Raw genomic sequence first — 22,732 nt, forward strand, 5'->3', positions numbered from 1 at the left:
CAAAAGATACCGTTACATACTGGGGGCTCAGAGTCAGGGATATTTTTTTGTGAGAAGTACTGAAGGCATTAGTTATTGTGAAGTGGAAAGAAAATAATAGAAGACAAAATGGCAATTCAAATAGACAGGGAGCTCATTAGCAAGTTGCTAGGCAATGCGAACTTGGAAGGAAGGCCTGAGGAAGATATTGTGGGGGAACTTGAGAGACTTTCTCTAAATGTTACACAAGGAACTTCGATAAGGGCCGGCGAGGAAAAAATGATCAAAATCTTGGAAAAAAGCAACATTAACATTCCGATCTTTAAGGGAAACGTCGGCGATGTAAGTTCACACGATTATTTGTATGAATTACGCAATTATCAGGAAATCATGGAAATTGGGCATACTTTTCTCTTAGATAGAATCTTGCCGCTTTCGTTGAAGGAAATCGCCGCAGATTGGTTCACATTTTCGAGACCTTTCGGCACTTTTAGGGAATTCGAGAAGGCTTTTCTTGAAGAATTCTTTAGTGTCGATTACGACTCGGAAATAGCAAGGATCATTCAGAACAATTACCAGTCACCAGACCAGTCTCTTCTTGCATTTATTCCACACACCAGGAAGCTTTTTGCAATGAGGGAGAAACGGGGGACAGAAGACGAGGTCATCCAGCACGTTATGAAATTTTCCCATCCTAAATTCAGAACGCACCTGTACGATAGAACCTTTGCAACCTTGAAAGATCTGGAGATTCGCGCTATGGACATTCAAAAGAGATTGTATTCAGAAGCCCTGTACTATTGTCCAGAACTGAGGGACAACAGTTCGCCGCATCTGTCTGCCATGCCGACTTCAGCGAGTGGCACAAGGCAATTAGCAGCCGCGGGGACAATGAACACTTTCGGCCGCGTGGGAACAGAAGTATCAATGAGTGCCATAAATCCGGGTCTTTTCAACCGCTTGAGCCTTTCCGGGAATATTGGAACCCCGTCGAGAGCAGAAGAACCGGCGAGGAGAAGAGGGTATGATGGTCAGCAGAAGGGCGCCACCTGTGCCGTCTCTAAAGATACCGTTAGACCAGAACAGATAACTCCGGTTCTTGCACACGTAGAAGGAAAGCAAAACAGGAGGAGGAATAGGGAAATACGTAATTGCAGAAATTTCACTTCTGGCGACAAAAAACCGTTAGTCACCTGTAAGGTTCAGGGAAAGGACTTCTCGCTATATTTGGATTCTGGTGCGTCTGTGAGCACCGTGTCTGTTGAGATCGCAAGAGAACTGGAAAAACAAGGAAATAAGATTAACAATAAACGTATTAATATTTCTTTGGCAGTAGGCTCTGTACAATCATGTGGGGAAATGTATCTTACTGTACATTTGAATGGGATGAAATTTAAGCATAAATTCGTCGTTCTGCGCAATTGTTTCACGGGATTTATCGCAGGTCGTGGGTTCATAAGGAAGGCCGGCATATCGCTACATTTGAAGCAGGGAGGCTACAGTTTTGAGGACAGTAACGTCATTCATTTATTTTCTGCGGAGAAGAGGGAAGTGGGAAAGAGGCTTCCGTTCTCGCAGCAGGGGAGGACGTCGACTGTGGAAACTGGACCTGGGCTAACCGCGACGATGACTGCGACGATGGAAAGAAATGAAACTGTAGCTGAAGCAACCGCGACGATGGGAAATTTCAAACCACACCCCGAAACTGAGGACATGATTGACCGTGTGGAATGTTCGACTGACACTGTGCAGAAATCAGTTGCAGATCTCAGCGCTTTGTGTACTGCAGAAAGTGCGAAGCAAATGAGGAAGAAACAGAGGGAAAATTTGCTTCGGAGCACAAAACTGCCCATGGTTCGTCTCTCTGAAAGTAAAGAAATGGAAGATTCTTCATTGTTGCCATTCTCTGCCACTGAGGGAAATGAAGAATACAATTCCGAGGGGCCACGTAGTCTTCTGGACACAGCCTCCCTCATTTCCGAGCAAATGGAAGACAAGTTTCTTGCTGACGTAGCGAGGGCTACAAGGAATGAGGAGGTGGAAGGAACGAAGAAGTACAAGGAAAAGGTGAAGACCCAGGCCAAATCTTCGTACTTCGACAACGAGGGAATTCTTAGGAGAAATTTGCCTACGGAAAATTACAAAGAGAAGGGAAAAGGGAAAATATGGGCACCTGCATCTCTACGTTCACAAATTCTCATGTCGTTGCATGATAATGCATTCGTTTGTCATCCTGGGAGATTAAAAACGTTAGCGAAGGTTAAGGAGGAATACACTTGGATAGGCGTAACTAAAGACGTTGTCCAGTATTGTAAGTCGTGCCAGCCATGCTGCGTATTAAAAGATGACAGGAATAAGAAGCAAGATTTCATGTCAAGTAAGGAGGAAACGAAATTCAGGATGGAAGACGCCAAGAAGAAAGCTTGTGATAGGAAACGCCGCAAATGCACGTTTCAGGTGGGGGTTAAAGCTTGGCTTAAGGAACATCCTATCTCTGGTAAGGCCCGCAGAGTAACCAGTAAATTCTCGGGGAAGTCCTCTGGATCACACGCAATTGTGGAGCAAACTTCGGCAAATACTTTCAAAATGAAACACAGCGGGGACGGAAGAATATTGAGAGCCAACAGTGACCAGTTGAAGCCTTATTCTTCGCCACCTGACTTTGCAAGGAAAGTAGCCGAACCCAATTCAGCAAAGAGAGCGCACGTAACTTCGGCAGGAGGAGCAAGACGAAGATATATCCCGGATGCGTTACAAGCTGAGAAACAGATTCTAGTCTAATTTCAAAGGGGGATTTTTTGTAAATATTGTACATAGGGACTTATCTATCTTTTCTTTATTCTATCTTTCACTTATTTTCTCTACCTCATACCTCATACAGTACTCATACAAAAGTGTCGTTCCGCAGTCAATTTCATCGCGAAAGTAACGCAAAGTTAGTGCGCATTCTTTTACCGCGTAATTTCGTCGAGAAGTCGCAGTTCGGTGGCGAGTGAACGCAGTTCTAGCGCCGAGCATAGCAGTGACATCTTCGGATGTAGAGCCACTTCGATCCATTCATGTGGAAACCGGTAGAAGCGGTGTCTTCCGATCTCGGCAGGAGCGCAGACCAGTGGCGTTGCCGGGACTCGAACCAGCAGCCTTGATGACTTGGATGGATTTCCAGGAGACTGTCTCTCATTGGTCCAGGAGGAAGGATGGAAGAGATGCTGAGCGGGTAAGAATCGACGTGTGTTAACCAGCTCCAGTGCTGAGGGAAGATCACGGATCTCGAAGTACACTTGTGGACAAAATTAGAGTGAACATTGACTGTCAGTGTCGTGTTATCTAATGAAAGTGTGTTTGTAGTGAACAGAAACTGCGGACAAGTGTTTTGTGTATATTATTATTATTTTTTCTAGGTTACAGAACTTTGATTTTCCTCTCTTCAGGAAGGGGGGACTATGTAATGATGCGATCATTACTGGATCCTTTTTATGTTATAAATTGTGTATGGCTATGTATTCCTGTACTTTTGGGTTCTTGGCCGTTGGGGGAGCGGTAAGTTTCCAGTAACGGTTTAGGTCATTAGCGGGGCCTATAAATAGGAAGGGCAGAGGAGCAGTCGGCCTCAGATGTTTGGCGGAGTACAGCAATGTAAGAGGTATCTTTTTTCTCTGAGGGGAGCGGCTGGGCGAGCTTTCTTTCCTTACTATGTGAACCGACGGCGGGGATGTTAACTTTCTTTCTTTTAATACACACACTTGCTCTTTTCACATTATTCCAATAGTTTATTTCATGTGGGAAACCGGGTACACAACACACATACCTTCAGCCACCTTTTTTGGTACTGAGGGTTATATTTTTTTTTTTACTCGTGGAGCCAGTGGCTACGCGAGTCTACACACTCTCTTCGGGAAGGGGGGACAGGGCACACCGGAATGTAATTTTGTGAATAACGGCCAAGAATTAACTTCTGTAAATATATTATGAATAAACCTATATATATCTAAAAGGAAATGGGCGTTAAGTTGTAATTTGAAGAGGTACGTGTCTATTGCCTAAACTAGCATCCACAGAACTTCAGGTACTGCAAGTTTTGAACCTCGGGACAAGGATTCAAAAATGTATGGTAGTGTATATTGTGTATGTTGCTGAGAATCAGCTTAAAAGCACAAAAGATACCGTTACAAGCCTAATACAGCAGTTTAATACAATATGTAAATGACATAGAAACACAATATAAACAATAAAAATTAAATAAGTGTACTACATGATAAAACATACTAATAAGATTAATTTACATTGGAATAAAATAATTACAAATTGAAAATACAATAGAATCACTTGTGAGCAGTGGCGGCGATTGGGTTCCAAAACCGTGGGTAAGGTGTCAAAACTAGTGGGGCAAAACAGTATATTTCCCTTTGTAGATAAGATTTAGCATACTGCGTGGCAAAAGTGGCGAAAAGTGGGACAGCAACTGCCCCCTCTAATCAACGCCACTGCTCATGAGCCATTCCATGTGAAAGTAGACAACCAAGGTTAATTCATTTTTATTGAAAATATCACTTATTATATGTGACATTGAAGGGAAAACTATGCAGAAATTGGAATTATTAATACAAACAATAGTTTCATGGCTTTTAAATAACATATTGTTTCAAATCTATTACTTTTAATAGTAGAAAGTGGATTTTATGTCTGGTGTTTCCACTTAATTTAGTTTCATTATGATGCAGTATTATACCATAAGAAAATAAATTATTTCAAAATTCGTTCTACTTGTCTCATTCATTGATTTTATATCTTAAACTCTGAAGTATCCTACTTCATTTCTGATACAAACCTTAGTTTGAAGAATCTATTTATGATAATTTTCATAGCCTTTATATTGTTCAATAATCCCACATGTGTATGATGTCACACACATCACAGGCAAAATATGTTTAAGAAAAAAGTATTTAGTAATATGTTTAGAAACTAAAAGCATCTAAATGTCGAGTGAAGTTTGCTTTGTGAAAATAAAATAAAATTTGTTTCAGTAAACCCATGAATTTCACTGAATTTTCTGTGAGGAAAGTCGTAACGTCAAGTCTCAGAAGTGTCACACCCGTCACAAGCACAAAAAATGTATTTTCCGTATCTGAAAATTGAAAATGGGAGGAATATTCTGCAACTAAGAACCTTTCATCAAGGAAAATTAAATTACATGAATTGATAGAGTTACATATTTGAAGATGCTAAGAAAATAATAAAATAAATATTAATTTGTCTGAATGTCACAACTGTCACAATATAATTGCCCTTATACTAAAATACACAGTAGTAGTAAAATTACACATGTTATTTTAATTATTTATTTATTTGCCATCTACAGAGATATATCCAATTACAGAGGCATTGAAACGACATAAATAATGTAAATATATATACAAATGAAATTAAATAACATGCTCACATATTTCCTGGATATAACTACAACGTAAATATATTTACACAGAGTACTGACGTGCTCATAAAAAAATATGTATAAACTATCCATTAATCCACAACCAATACAAGGAGTACAGGGACTAGATAAGATTTGTCCAGAATAAATATAACCATAATAGGAAAGAAATAACAATGATATAAATTCGGACATATATTAATGCACATATACATACATACATATATATATATATATATATATATATATATATATATATATATGTACATTATATAGATATATATGTATGTATGTATGGATGGATGGATATATGTTCATTAATATGTGTATGAATTTATATCATTGTTATTTCCTATTAATCTTATTAACCAATTGTCAAAGTGTCTCTGTCAAGTGTTTTTTTATGGCACTTTTATAATCCAAAATATTAAAAATAAAATCAATATTTGGATTTGTTTACGTTATTCTATTTTACATACTACTGACTAATTAATAGTGATTGTTTGAACTTTTCAGTTTTAGGGATCATGTATAGCAATAAAATTCTTCTTCTTAAATTACATATACTAGCATTGCAGCATATTTGGTGAAGAAACTCTCTATTATCCAATAACCTAGTTATAATTTTATCAATAAATACCTGTTGTCCTAATTCTCTTCTGTTGCTGAGTGTGTTACATGATAATTCCTGCACTAAAAAGCCATACGAAACTCTGTTTGCGTATGCGGACATGTTGTACCTCTTGTAATATAGATATCTGAAACACTTTTTTTGCACTTGTTCTATATTTTTTATGCGAGTTTTGTAAATTGGCGACCAAACAATAGATGCATATTCTAGTTTGCTTATAACTAAGCCACTATAAAAAAGTTTAGTAGAGGTAGTACTGCTAAAATTGAGACAACTTCTTATTAGGAAAGATCTATACGCACTATTTATTACATGATATATGTGTTCATGAAATGCTAGATCACAATCAATTATTACTCCCAGATCTTTATAATACTTTGTTTCAGTTTTTCCTGATTATTGTAGTACTCATAATATGTGGCATGTTCACTATTTGATATTATCATAAAACAGCATTTATTGATGTTGAGTCCAAGGTTACATTTAACACTCCACTCATATAAGCTGTTTAAATCTGTTTGTAGTTTGAAAACATCCTGCGGCTCATTAATTTTTTTTATATAACTTTGCGTCATCTGCATCTATTAAACAGTTTGAATGTTTAACATGTAACGGTAAATCATTTATGGAAAGAATGAAAACAATGGTCCTAAGTTGGATCCTTGAGGTACCCCTGACTGTGCAGTATACATATATGACTTAGCATTTTTATATGTTACATACTGTTTCCTATGATTCAAGTACGAGTCAATAAGAGACAAAAGTTTAAGTGTCAACCCAAAGCTTGAAAGTTTATTTAACAAGAAATCATGATTAATTTTATCAAATGCTTTGGAAAAATCAGTGTAAATTACATGCATACTGGAACGATCATGCAATATGTCGTGTACATGTTGGACAAAATTAATTAGATTCGTCGTTGTCGACCTACCAGTAAAAAATCCACTCTTTACATTACTAAATATTCGCATATACATAATATTTTCCAAAACTTTTGCTTGTGCACATAAAATTGCAATAGGTCTATAGTTTTCTACTTTTCTAGAATCTCCTGTTTTAAAGATAGGGCAGACTTGCGTTAATTTCCATAGATTAGGGAAGTATTGATTTTTATATTAAAGTAAATATTGAACACACAGGCTTTTCTAATATTTCTGCACATGCTTTCAATGCATAAGGAGGGATTCCATCCGGTCTTTAGATTTTTTTGGTTTAAATATTTTTTATCGTTTCACAATATTCTTAGATGTTATTGTACTAATTGATAGTTCATAAGGGATTTCCATTTTAGAATATTCTGATGGATTATAAAAAACCAGTGTCATTACATACACTGATTTACAATAGGACGCAAAGCCATTAGCAGTATTTTGACTCGTGTCAAGTAATTTATTTCCAAAGAGCATTGTAGGAATATAATTGGTTCTTTTGCCCCTTTTACTTTGCACAAATTCCCAGAATCCTTTGGAATCTTTTTGTATATTTTGTTCTATTTCTTTGATGTAGATTTTGTATGCTTTTTCTATCAATATTTTAGTTATTTTCCTAAGCTTTTTATATTCTACCTCGCTATTTACATTATTTTTCATTCATTTTCTATGATATTATTTTAATTTTAATGTATTTATAATTTCTACTGTAAACCATCGTGGATATTTGTTATGTATGCTAGTTTTCTTAATATATATATATGGGACAGTTTCATAAAATACGTTATTAATTACATTATAAAAATAAGTTATGGCCTCTTCCACATTATCTCTTTTGCATAAATATGTCCCGTGTATATCACGTAATAATTCGTACATGCACATTAAGTTTGCTTTACAAGAGTTCCTTTTAAGGGTGATATTATTTTTAATATTCTTGACTTTTATTTTCATAGACATATTTATAATTAATGCAGGAGGATGTATATCCTCCTTAACTAGAGGATATTCATCTCTGGATACTGTAATGTTGCTGTACACATTAGTAAGTATAAGATCTAAGGTTCTGTTATTGTTATTCTTCACATTGTTTATTGAATGGAGTCATAGAAAATTAAAAAGTTTTGTAACAATTTATAACAGGGCCCACTTTCTTGTAGATTGTATGAAGAGTCAGATATCAACAAAAAATTAAAGTCACCAACTATAAATAGATTATTTTGTAACTCTTCTTTGCATTCAAACAAATTGTAAAATAATTTATAGATATCAATTTTGGAAGCAGGAGAGATATGGATCCCGATTATATAATAAAATTGGTTTAATATAGAGACTTTAATACATAACATATCAAGATTACTTTCTAGTGCAACAACATCTGATGGTATTTTATTTTTTACTGCAATAAGAACACCACCTCCTTTATGATTACCAGTTTCATCGTGACGAAAGACCCTATAATTATCATGAAATTATTCACTGCTTAGGACCCCATCATATGTAACAATGTTTCTGTTAAGACAATAATATCATATCTACTTGCTAGATTGTTTACATAAAATTCATTAGTTTTTGTATTGAGACCCCTTACATTTTGATAATAAATCGTAATATCTGACGAAACCATTTATTGTTTCAAGTTATCTATGTCATCAGTTGTTCTTACTACATATACATCCTTGTCACCTCTCTCCTCCTCAACCTTATATTTCCAGAATTATCAACCCATACATAGGCATAATTTCTTTCACTATATAATTTCCTTCTAAGGAAATTGACTTTGGTCAATATATATCATATCATTGTTAGTGTAACCAAAATGAAGACAATTTAGATTTATTTTAACCTTTCTTCTTTCCCTAAACTTATCCTTATCTACTCGCCTAACAAATTTAACAATTATGGCTGCAGATGTTTGTTGAGAGGCTTCTTTGATCTATGACAGGTATTTGTCATTTGATTATCTACTTCAATATCTAACACTCGCCCTACATTTTTTACAACTTCAAACAAATTTTCATTCTGGTTATCAGGAATATCGCATATTTCCAGAGTGTTTATTCTCCCATTTTGCTCTAATTCGTTTAATTGCAATTGTGACTCATTTAATTTATTTTTGGAATAATATTATCTTCTTTCAACTGTTCTCTTTGAACCAGACACGTTGCGATGGTTTCAGATTGTATTTCACCAATTCTACATTGTTGTATAAAGTAGTTGCACACGTTAAATTTCTGTTCACTTGTCACAAGTTTCGTCAAGTTTTTCGTGTGCGAGATCAGTGGTTTCTTGCTGTTTCCTCAGATTTTCAACTTCCCTTTTCAAACCCTGTAATAGTCGTACATATCCATAATAGACGGTTTTACTTTTCCTGATGGTTCATTTGCACTTTCTTCTAACAATCTACCACGCTTAGATTTCGCACATTTTATACACCGCCATACTTCATTTGTTAATTTAATGAATTCTACGTCATTCTCCTCTAGTTGAACACATTTGGTGTGATACCAGTTAAAACAATCCTTACACTGTATTTTTGAAAGAATGTCCTCCCTAGACACAGGCTTTGAACATGCAGAGCATGTACTCATTTTCAAACAGTTCCTACGTTGCCTCCTATCGCGATGTATAAAGTAGTTGCTCACGTTAAATCACTGTTCACTTGTAATTCGTTTGTTTACATTTGGTTCACTTACAAATTTTAGCAATATAGCATTATATATGCGCATGCACATGCGCATGGGTGTCCTTTGGCAACAAGCCTTGTCGCACATATTCAGGTTCCTCAATAAACCATCTCCTTCAGAACTTTTTCATTTGGAAGTATAGGGTTGGTCTAAGAGTAAATTTGACGCATATTTAATTATGTCCTACGACATTTGTTTCTTGCAATAATTAGTAAGTATCAGTATTTTTTTAAATTACAAATAAAATACTTCTTGTTTTTCAAAATGTTTATCCTAATATAATATTTATGCATATCTATTATACCACGATACCAGTGTTTGTACATTTCTGAAAGCATGCCTTTGTTTTGAAGATGAAAATTTTCACAATGACATTGGCAACATCCACCTTGATACAGCTTAAACAACGGATAAGTTTAGGCAACGTTGTAAGAGAGTCCCAAGTCGAGCACCCTCTTTTCTAGTTGAAAACATATTGTGTATTGTTTTACAATTAATGTCAATGTAAGCGTACTGTATGTAGTGTAGCTCATGTAGCGTCTTATATTATTAAAAAGGTTTCTTTTAAAATTTTAAGTTCATATTTAACTCCATATTTTGGTGGAAATAACTAAATATGTATTTAGTACATATTTAGCACATATTTACTACATATAAATCCGTACCCTGCACATCACACTTTTTAGTTGAGTAATATGATCATCGCTTATGATATTCTTTCAATTACTTTAATTGTTTACAGTAACATATCTTTATAGTCTTCACAGTATACAGACTTCTCGAACTTACGGTTATACCTTTGTTCGCATTACTCCGAATTTGTTTGAATAACAATTATTAGGATGGAATTAGGATAAAACACGTACGTAATTAGTAAATAAATTATATTTTGAGGTATTGTTCATCTACTTCAGGGTAACTTATGGCCAGAATGGCAAAACCGTAACCCCTTGGGCAAATTTAGATATACGTACTGGGGGATTCAAATAAATGTTAACACTATATTGGAAGTAGACAATTTACTTAAAGGAGGAACCTTTGCTGCAATGACACGAATTGATTCGTAAAAGTGTGTTGTTATACAGTATGTTTAGTGTGTGACAGTCTATGCAAACATGCGTGTTACAATATTTGTTTTCGTTCAAGAAGTAAACGTAGGCGGTGAGTAGTACATTTTCTATATCCCATATAGTGCTAACACTTTTTAATCACACTGTATATAAGGTTCAATAAAGGTGACGAAATAAGCATTGTCATGAATATTATCAAGAATACTTTTTACCATAAAACTTTATCAAAAGGTTGTTATGTATTCGTATATTGTAGCAGTAGTTGAAATGATACATTTCAATGTATGAAGGTATAACAGAGTGCAAAATCCGAATTGTAGAAGTACAGGATGGCGCATAAATTAGGTGACCCATAACACTAATGACGTAATGAAGAAATTATGATCGAAAAAGTTCATTGATAGTGATATTTCGTGATAACTGATCGGTTGAAGGTGCCATGCGATTTTGCTGTGTGTGGAATTGTTAAGGACATAATGTATTCCTCACAACCGACAGATGCAGTGCGATTGTGACAGGGTGAACTAAATTTTTCGGCAAGCGGTATTAAAGTGAAAAAAAATATAGTGAAAACTTATTTGCCGGCACGTTCTAGCATAAATGATATGAAATGTTTTAAGTCTTTGTGGAATCATAAAACAGCAATAATAAAAATATCAGAGATTTATATAAAGTTGTAAATGAATTTACAAAGGGGTGGTAACCTAAAGTAAACTTGATAATAGATAAAAACGGTTAATTTTTGGCTGATCCAAGCGATATTTTAACTATTTAAGGAAGAACTACTTTAATGACCTTTTAAATGTTCATGTAGGAGATAAATCATAAGCAAATGAAATACACACAGCAGAACATTTAGTTCCAGAACCTAGCTTGACTGAAGTTAAACATGCTATTAAAAGCCTAAAGAATAACAAAGCACCTGGCATTGATTTAAAACCAGCCACATATGATGGGAATTCGTTAATATGTCAAATTCATAAATTAATTTGTTTAATATGAAATAAAGAAGAAATCCCTCAACAGTGGAAAGAATCAATCATTGTCCCTGTGTTTAAAAAAGGTGATAAAATGAACTGCAATAATTATCGTGGAATTTCTCTCCTTTAAACATCACAAAAAATATTCTAACATTATTTTAACAAGATTAACCCTATATGCTAATGAAATTGTAGGTGATTATGAATGTGGATTTAAACGTAACAGCTCAACTATAGATCAAATTTTCACAGCAGACAGACACTTGAAAAAATATGGGAATATAATAAAAATGTTCATTAGCAGCTATTCATTGATTTTAAAAAAAGCATATGATTCGGTTAAAAGAGATAAATTATATAATATATTAGTGGAGTTTGGAATACTTAAGAAGCTTGTTAATATGATAAAAGTATGCACCATTGAAACAGAAAGTAAAATTCGTGTTGATATTAATGTGTCTGACAAATTTACAATTCATGATGGGTTAAAACCAGTGGCGTAGCATGGACATTTCGGGTGGGAACGCCAAGTCCGAAGGAAGGGTCGGCCCTTTCTTGGTTAATAATTTACTTATGGTATTAGTCGCCACAGGTATTGTTTATTTGCCTGAAGTCAGCTGGGTTTTCAATAAAACATCATCCATGCATGTTTTAGCTAGAAAATTAGATGACTCACTATGCCACACATGTTTTGAACTCTGGTGTTTTATACCTTTTTTTATACCTGTCTACATGACGCAAGTCATTAAAAACCTACCTGAATCATAAGCGCCTCTGCACAACAGTAGACGTCATTGTTGTGGATGATCCAACTACTGATTGATTTGGTTTATTTTATTTCGCTTTTCTACCACTTTTGGTTAATTGCGAATATGAATATGAGTGATGATATTGATGAAGGGACACTGACAAAGAACACCCGTGCTCACGCCGGGATTCGAACCAGGGACCTCTGTCGTCTTGGCGCACTGTGCAAAGCAGAGTGGATGATCCAAATATCGTACACTCTAATGACGTAACAGTGCCGATTAGTAATTCAGACCACTGTTTATTACATCTTGAGAATGCTGATAAACATTTTAAAATAATTTTCTCCAGAGACCATTCGATGTTAAGAGTTTTCAAATGAATGATAAACATTTCCATTGACACAATATTAAGTAGTTAGATAATAACGAAAAAATACAATAAAAAAATTAATAGTTTTGAGGGTTAAGTGGTAGAGCAGCCACAGGCTGAATTTCTACCACGAGGATTTCACCAACTTACTTGACAAAAACTGTGTTGATCTTTTAGTTTCTAATCCACATCGCTGTTCGTGCGATAAATTATACAATGCAGTGGCCATTAAGAAGCAGTATATTTGAGATTGGTAAAGCTACGTCAGTCAATATTGCGTATTGTAGCATCACGCTGGCGCACGAGAGAGCATTTACGCGCGTGCTGTAGAAATCGAAGCTTTTCCTCCATAAAGGCAGCCAGGAATAGAGAGTCCTGTACGCCGAACCTGTTCGGCGTCCGGCCGGGAAAGGCATTGAAAAGAGAACGAGTGTTGAGAGTGGAGCGTTGCAAGCGGATCGCAAAAAATAGCTATTATAATGCCATGAAGGTCAAACATATATGAAATTAGTCACGTTTTACTTTATAATCACAGCATTTAAGCATTTTTGAAATTTTAAATCTAGGAACGTCGGGCGTACGGGCACATTATAACGCTACGCCACTGGAAACAAGGAGATGCAAAATTCCAAAAGTCACCTTCCCTTCTCTCGGTTCTTCCCTCCAGCGCCCCTTCCCCCCCGAACATAAATTTTGCAGAGACTCAGTTATTGACCTATATTTCCGTAACCAATGATCGTAGGCAGGTAATCTTTTTTAATCTTAATCCTCATTAGATGGGCTACAAAAAAGATTCTGCTTAATTTTTCGATAATGTCGGTGGTTTTGTCATAATTTAAAAAATAATCTTCAAAAAGTGATTTTTTTTAGTACTTCCTGAAGTTTTTGTCTTGTAACTTTTGAACAAATTCAATGACAAAAATGTAAACAGACAAACTGTAAACAATTACATAGTTACACATGAATATATGCTGAATGCTTAATCATGACAATGTTCCAAGAGTTTTTGGCTTGTAATCAATGGGTTCAATACTCGGTGGAGACACATTGTGGTCCAGATTCCCGAATAGCCTATCTGTGCATAAAGTGAACTTAAACTTCAATTTTCAACATTGTTTGAATTCGGCACATTTCGTGTTCTCATAAATAAAATAACATTAAATGCCTGAAAAAGGTTATAAATATAGCACCTATCCCTCTGGATACTTTCTTGCCTTAACATTTAACAAAATTAACAGTTACTGCACAGTACATACATACTATTTACCTTCAGTTTTGCTCCCAGAAAAAAAATCTAAAGGAAAAGGGGGATATTAGGCGTAGCTTCTCCCAATCATTGCAGACTCATTTCACTTCTCTATTTTAAAAAATCGAAACGTTGTCGTGGTACGCCTCTAACAAGATTTTTTTTTCAATTTACGTAGAAAAGCACATATAGCATTAACGATCTCATCCTGTTGAGAAAGCAACTCCATGTTACGTACCCAATAGGACCAAGTAATGTAAATAGTTTGCCAAAGAAGAATAGAGATGGCAGCACCAGGCGTGCAAGGTTAAGAATTGGCATAATATATGTGAATAACTTTATAAATAAGAACAAAGCAAATTGGAAAGATGAAAAACAATAGAATATATTATAAGAAGACAAAGAATAAATATGAAAGAAGTAAATTAATATATATATTTTATAAATCAAATCAGTGATCACATGTAAGTTAATATGAAAATTAAGGAAGTCAAAGCACTGATACAAGTTTGTGTCTTTGAACAGATATTGCATCTGTCTGATTGATTTACCATTCCTATAGGGGAAATTTTGTTTACATCAGTGGCGAGCGCGTTCTGATCGACGCCCCACAGCACTTTTTGGTTGCGCAGTTTAACTGTAGCACCTACTTGGATGCGCATGTCAATCGGCTGCACCAAGTATACACTCTGTTGGACCTAGTTAGTGGTGGCACGTTCCAATTGCAGCCCCAAGGGAGGATATTAGTATTATTCCCAAAGCTTAAAGGAAAAAGTTGGAAAAGAATAAAGGAATTCGTTAAATAGTCAAAACCTAAATTGAAATCCATTAAGAAGGAAGTCCCGATAGAGACCGTCCATTAAGAAGGAAGTCCCGATCCAGACCGTCCATTAAGAAGGAAGTCCAGATCAAGACCGTTCATTGAGAAGGAAGTCCCGATCCAGACCGTCCATTAAGAAGGAAGTCCAGATCCAGATCTGTCCATTGAGAAGGAAGTCCAGATAGAAGAATATACAGATAGAGAAAATAATAAAAAGCATAGAAGAAAGTAGCTTATCATGTAAATATTCTTACTCCATGTATCCTGTGTTTAAATAATATATTCGTTTAAACGTCTCTATTGGAAGGCATCCTGTCTGGTTTCGTTGTCTACAAAGAACCCTACCCTGTAGATAAGCTAGCTGAGTTTTAAGTTTAAGGTTTATGTACCTTTGCACCAAATGAAGGTAGCATCCATCTCTTTATTTTCTGCATAAACATCAATTTTCCCTTTACACTAGGTATCATTAAAGTGTTATTTACGCTACTGCTGAATTGGTAAAATAATTTTCTGTGCGTTACGCTGCGTCATTATTAAGGTATATTCGGAAGCGGAATAAAGGGTGTTCAATAAGGACTTCTTTCTCTCTTCAAATGGGCTTTAAAAAGCAACCCCTGCATGGAAATATAATATATTTGGTTGAAAATATATATTTAACGCCAAAAGGAAAACTTTTGTAAACTCGGTCTTTCTTAATTTATAATTGTTACTGCGCCCCTGAAACTCTTGCGCTCCCCACCGCACCGCGACGGTTGCGGGCTGTTATTTACGCCGCTGGTTAGCAAAGAGAAACTAAATATATGCTTACAGGACGAAACCAAGTGTTAGGTAATAATCAAAATCTAATTATTAATAACAACTCATTTGAACTAGTTTCTAAATTCAAGTACTTAGGAGTAATACTAACAAATGAAAATTATATTAAAGAGGAAATAAAAAACAGGCTTAATTTAGGAAATGGATGTTACTTTTCTCTTCAACTTGTATCTTCTCGTATAATATCTAAAAAACTAAAAGTGTACACAAATATACAAAGCAGTAATTTTGCCAGTAGTATTATATGGATGCGAAACTTGGTCCCTTACATTGAAAGGGGAACATAAATTATGAGTATTTGAAAATAAAATCCTTAGGAAAATATTTGGATCTAAAAGAGATCAGAAGACAGGTGAGTGCAGAAGGATACACAATTTAGAAGTACATAATATGTATTCATCTCCTGATATTATTAGAATGATTAAATCAAAAGACTTAGGTGGGCGGTGATGTGGCACGAATGGGAGAGGAAAGAAGGTTTGCAGGATTCTTGTTGGGACACCTGATGGTAAGAGACCAGTAGGAAGGCCAAGACGAAGATAGAGAGATAACGTTGAGATGGTCCTAAAGGAAATCGGTAAGTATGGAAAAGATTGGATAAATGTTCAGAATAGGGACAGATGAAAGGCCTGTTTTGCTGCAGCCATAAACCTTCGGGTTTAAGAAGGCTAGATATTAAGTTTGTTAGTTCTTTGTGGAAATATAATTATCTATGAACATAAGCGTGGGGGGACACTTGCCCCACCCAAATCTTCAGGTTTATGAAATATACTAGTTAATAGTACTTTCGTTAACATCCTGGAACCTGAGGGGTAAAGTAACAAATAATTGTTTTTATTTATCAAAATAGTCCAGGTTCACCGTATTTTTTGGAAATTTTCTCTGTTGTAATTTATTAGTAATGCACTGGATGTTACAGAGGACTCAGATTCTGATTGAGAAGAGGATCCAAGCGACTCTTCATTTAGCTCTGGATATGAATGTCTGATTTTTAAGGAAGAAGATAAAAATGTATTTTTTCCTACTTAGATTAAGTGTTCTTTGTTGAAAGTAGGCCTACATTGTACTTTATATTTGGAATACTGTAAATTATAAATAAGGTACTTGGAAAATATATATATATATATATATTATTTTTTTTCAGTTGGAAAATTTCGTTTCTTTATTGCAGGAGCGCAGAGCTGTAGTTACTCTGATTGGATCGGAAGTGAGGGGAACCATCAGCTTCGTCCAATCAGACACCTCAGGGCCGGTGGAAATAAGAGGGACGGTGAGTGGATTGACACCAGGGCTTCACGGCTTCCACATCCACGAGAAGGGAGACACCAGGCAGAACTGCAAAAGCGCTGGAGGACATTTCAACCCAGATGGGGTGAGTGTGTTTGATCGCAGTAGGGTAAACACATAAAAATCTTCCAGAGCTATTAAGGTCCTTCAGCCTGAGGCGCCAGATCAATCTTTCCTCCTTGAACGTTCATTTCGAGCGTCTCACGAAAGTTTTGTATTTCCAAGTTCTCGTGCAAGAACACTTTACTACTCAATCTTAGTTGGAGTCATGTCACACTAAAGCAGTTTAATTATCAATATGACACAATTCCAACGTCTCTTAAAATAGATATATTTTTACTACGTGGTGATAGAACAATCCGTGAAGTAAGAGATTAGCTGTGAATACCTAATTGATGAACCAATTAACTCAGACAGCGACTAAGCGAGAGGAATTGGGGATGGACAGTCACTCTTTCCAAACAACGTATTGTTGCTGTTGTAGTGCCTCAGAGCTACTATATGTATAAACTTAGTGTATATTTTTTGTGTTAGTGCGCTAGCTGAACGATACAGAGTACGTTGAAAATTTAAGCACTTTAGATTGAAACTCGCCTGTTTCCAACAGCTATCCCCTCTTTCCATTTTTCGCTATGTGCACTAATAACGGAGTTGCGTATGGGAAAGACTTTAGAATCGCCCTGTATTGCTATGAACTGAACAGCTTCATGTACGTAAATTCAAACAATATTGTATATCATTTTCGTTACTGTTTTTCTTGTGAATTATAGGAATTTGTCTATCAAAACATGCTATCATGCATTACCTACCCTACCCTACCTTACCCTAACCTAATCTAAATGTAACATAACTTCGGATCCCATCGCCATTCCATTTTTTTAAAAAAAAAATTGTACAGTTATTGGGTAATCTTATATGTATGGCATATTTTTAAAAAAATGAAGAACCTTTTTGAGAAAATGGCTACCAAAATTTTCTTTGCACCAGTTTCAATTGCTTTTTTTACCCTGCCATAGGCACGTAATATCTCGTGTGAAAGAGCCCTCGAAGACCTTTCCTACGCCGTCTGAATAACTTCTGTAGGTGTCCTGATTGCAGAAATATTGCAAATTAAAGTTTACATGGTGTTGAAAAAAATATCTAAATCGTTCATTTAGAACCCCTGTAATTTCGGAAATTGAAAAACATGTGGATATGCAAGTTTGAATGTTTTCCTGGCTCAGGCGGAAATTCCAGTATGCCAAATTTCAAATGACTTTACATGTAAGGTTGAAAAATGCCTCTTCATTGGTTGATTTCACATGGAATGGCCAAAAGGGAGTCATAATCTAACCACGTACGTTTTCCCACCACAAACTCAAATACTTCTTCTGCACATAAACATATTTTCCAAATATTTGTTACGGCCCTCCAATTTAATATCTATCATGGCAGTTGGTGCATTGGTTATTTACCATTCCACTTGCTACCCAAACCTCCTCCACAACTAGGATGACCATACGTCCCGTTTCAATCGGGACAGCCTCGTTTCAGAAGAGTGTGCCGGTCGTCCCGTCGATATGATTAAAAAACACTCTTTGTCCCGTTTTTGAAAAGTTTATGAGTTATCTTGGCAAGCAAATCTAAATTTGAGAGACATTTCATGCTAAAAAAATATTGACGGAATTTTTAAACTAGCGTCATTGCAACACAGTGGCAAAACAGCTGGACTGTATTTCAAGCACTTCATAACAATCAAATGTTCCATTGTTGTCGAGAATGTTCGACCAGACAGCAGTTTACTGTTTATGATAGCTCTTGTAGCGAGTTGCATTGCTTTGTGTGTGTTCCGATATATGTAGAGCAATGATTAAGAATGGCCAAAAAGTGTATGTGCATAATAGTTTCAACACAGACCTGCAACTAGAATTTAAATTCCTGCATCTCCATAAGAACTTAAAAGACAAATCTCGGGTAGTGTGTCCGATGTGTGGGGAGTTTTATGAACAGTTGTTTGAGAATAAAGTAATTCTCAAGAAGATTAATTCTTCTGATAAATACTTCTGCCACTGCTCAACTTCAGTGTAGGACTAATATCAAAGGTCGATAAAACGGGCAACGGGATAAAATTTTTCATTTATTTATCAGTTATCATTTATGTGACCTGTACTTTAATTATTATTAATAATAATTATTATTAGGTCTAACCGAATTTTCAGGACAGGGAGGAGGTAAACTGACTTCCTTCGGATGTCCCGTTATTGGATCAAAATATTAGGGTGAATCAAAAGAAAACGGAACAGAGGCCACAGAATAAAATCAACAAGGTTTATTTCAAACGTAATCTCCAAAGTTACACATGCACTTGTCCCATCGTTTCACCAAGCGGTGAATACCCTGCTCGTAGAACTCCTTTGGCTGAGATCGGAACCAGTTGCGAACATTGTCCATGACTCCATTGTCAGATTGGAAGCGCCGACCCTTCAATGCCTTTTTCAAGGGACCAAAGATATGGAATTCGCAAGACGATAGATCAGGGCTATACGGGGTGTTCCAACATTGTCCACCCAAACGTCGCCAACGTGTTCTTTGCAACAGCTGACGTATGTGGCCGGCGTTGTCATGCACGAAAACCTCTCCAGAGGACAACAGGCCGTTTCGCCTTGATTGCTGCTCGGACGTTACTGCTGCCCGACCGCCTACGCATATCACATGCTCACGCGCAACTATCTAGGGCGAGTCCATTATGCATTATCCTGACCTCCCGCTCTATCTCTACACAGGGTTGTCGCCACACACATACATAAATATAACCCAATACAACCACTGTTCCGTTTTCATTTGATCCACCCTCATATCATATCACCCTATCCACAACGCAATGTAAGGAAAGGCTTTAACTTAAATAATGCCCTATGTTCCTGCAAGGCAAGTTTCTAATATGTAGACTAGACAGAGATTGAAAAATATGAGAGGAAAAATAGAAAAAATATATATTTCTCGCACGCCGTCTTGAAACTTGACCGCTTTTACTGAAATGCAACACCATATCAGCTGTCCAAGGCTGTACTGGATCTACATGAATTTGTTTAAAATCTCCAATATTGCTGCAGTTTTGGGGACTACCCTATTTTGACCGCTGCCGACGTGGGTGGCGGACTGGTTAGCATAGCGCGCTACGATTCCAGAGGTTCCGGGTTCGAATCCCGGTCCAGCCATGGGTGTTCTTTGTGAGTGTCCTTTCATCAATTTCATCATATCATCACTCATTCTCATCTTTTTGTTTAGAAAACAAGTGGCAGAGAAGCGAAGAAAAAAAATTAAATCCATCAATCAACTGACCCTTGTGTCCTTCCGATGTCACTCAATTATATTTAAAACTTTTAGCTGGAATGATTCTGTACTGTAACTATTTGCATTTTTCCTTTCTTATTCTAAGAAAATGTAATTTGGCAAATGGGAGCAGATAGACCCCAAAACGTGTTGACAGATTTTGAGATCAAATGTTACATAAAAGCAACTGTCTATTTTGTTTTATTTCCGTTGTGAATTTCAGCATAAAATCTCTATGTTCATGACAGCTATGCATACAAGCCCATATAGTCAGTATTTTATTTCGGGGCGAGGGATCATCCCTTATCAGTGGCCGCCACCTAAAGGCGAAGAAAGTGAGGGAGGTAGAAACCCTGAAGATATACAGGGTAATCCAAATGTATGGAGACAGCCGAATAAAAGTTAAATGACATACTGTTCCGCAAAACTAGCACTGTAAGTTTGTAATAGGGGTGGGGGAAAATGTTATAGGGCATATGACTATGACTGCCGCCATCTTGAAACCCGGCACCTTGAATTCAACTTCAAAATTTCAAATGGGAATGGGGTGATATGATATAACAAATCAGGTTAGGATTCCACGAGAAACACAGTGGTGAAGTTTTTTCGACAAATCTTTAACCAAAAAGTTATGAATGAATTATTGTACCAATTTGCTTCTTCTTCTTTTTTTTTGAGGTGTCAGAAAAAAGCATTAAAATACCTTTAACGCGTCAGTAACGCATCGAGATCATTCTGACGTCTAGGGAGAGAAGTTTGCATGCCATTGCATATGATTTTGATCCCGGATATCCCCGAAGGGTTGAATTTTGTGACTGGTTGTTTCCAACAATTAGGGATGCTTCCATTGGAATGAAAAGTCTTTCACAGTGACGAGGCTAATTTTTATGTTTATTTAAAAAGTGCGTTAAAAAATTCCAAATTATTTTGGAATGGATACATAATATTATTTTATTATTTTCTGTGCATTATGTAGTATAATCAAAGTGTTTCGGTGGTTTATGATACATTTTGATTACAAATAAAAATTTTAATCTTGAACAAATGAACACTCCATAATGCGCAACATTTCATCACGAGAAACTGTTTCTTGACGCGACATGTTCGGCGACGTCCTTACAGGTCCAATAACACTACCTAAAGGACGACATGCATGTAAACTATGACAAGTGGGAACATGTTCAAGACAGGACGATACAGGAACGGCAACCTATTGCAGCAATTATAAATGAAACTTTACAGGGGTCAAATTGCCCCCTCCCGTTGTTCTGGGGGTATAAGATGAAATTCCAGAGGATGAAATTATATTTTGTAGACTTCAATCTACCATTTTAAAAAGGACAAAGAATTATGAAAAGTCACAAAATTACAAGGAAAAGATATGAAAAAGAGATAGATATTAAAGAAACAGTAAAGGTAGGGGCCATTTTGACCCCTCCCGTCATTCTGGTGTTAAAAACATTATGTTAGAGATTATTTTTCCTGTTCATTGTATTGTATATGTAAATTAAAGTAGTGCTTATTTTATTGTCATAGCATCTTTATCCGTTCAGTGTTGATTTCATGTCGTGTTATACTTATAGGTTGAGCATGGTGCCCCCAATGACACTGTCCGTCATGTAGGGGACCTTGGGAACATCAACGCAGGCTCCAATGGTGAAGCTATCGTCAACATCAACGACAACGTCATCTCTCTGACTGGAGGCAACAGCATCATCGGGCGCGCAGTGGTGGTCCATGAGGGGGAGGATGACCTGGGCAGGGGAGGACAGGCGGACAGCAAGACGACTGGACACGCGGGAGCAAGAGTGGCCTGTGGAGTTATCGGCATTGAGTAATTATAGTCTGCATTCATATTGTACAGGGTGATAAAAAAGAAACGATATCTTAGAAGGAAATGTAGTTGATCGTTATTACTAGGGCTAGGATTTTTATGACTTAAAAATCACCAAAATATGCCAAATTAAAAATGATCTTATGACCTAAAATTTTTAAAAATATGCACTATATTTTGAAAAATATGCCCTTACAACTGAACTGTTTCAAACATCAATATTTAACATATGCTGAGATATTTTGACATACTATATGTAGTTCAGTTTATGAGCACTGAGTTCCAATGTACAATGAATACTTTATGCAAGTTTTCAAATAAAAATGAAGAAAATTGCTGCAGTCCAGTAGCTACCTGCTTCTGGCGAAACCATTAAAAGTGTTTGGGGGTAAAGTCATTTTTGTGCACTGCATTGCAGTAGGGAAGAATGTAGTTCTCAGAATTTTGCATAAAATAAACAGTGATCTACAGTTCGAAGAAATTCAACAATAAGCAAATATTTTCTCAGAGTTATTTTGGGCCAAAGTCATTTTCTGATTTTTTTCCATTAGAGAAGGAGACTGGTTTTAACCATTTTTCAGGAAATAAACT

General features: G+C 36.2%; 1 protein-coding gene across 1 annotated transcript in view; it reads left to right on the forward strand.

Moving 5' to 3' along the window:
* The window catches only part of LOC145989852 (superoxide dismutase [Cu-Zn]-like), an 86,057-nt gene that overhangs the window by 54,510 nt on the left and 8,815 nt on the right, over nt 1-22,732 (forward strand). Inside the window, exons 3-4 of the mRNA XM_083125308.1 lie at nt 16,880-17,080; nt 21,891-22,141. Coding sequence (XP_082981434.1) covers nt 16,880-17,080; nt 21,891-22,141 — 452 coding nt within the window. The remainder of the gene's footprint in view (nt 1-16,879; nt 17,081-21,890; nt 22,142-22,732) is intronic.

The sequence above is a fragment of the Lepisma saccharinum genome, chromosome 7 (assembly GCF_977018435.1).
Source record: "Lepisma saccharinum chromosome 7, izLepSacc3.1, whole genome shotgun sequence".
In the NCBI taxonomy this organism is placed as follows: domain Eukaryota; kingdom Metazoa; phylum Arthropoda; class Insecta; order Zygentoma; family Lepismatidae; genus Lepisma; species Lepisma saccharinum.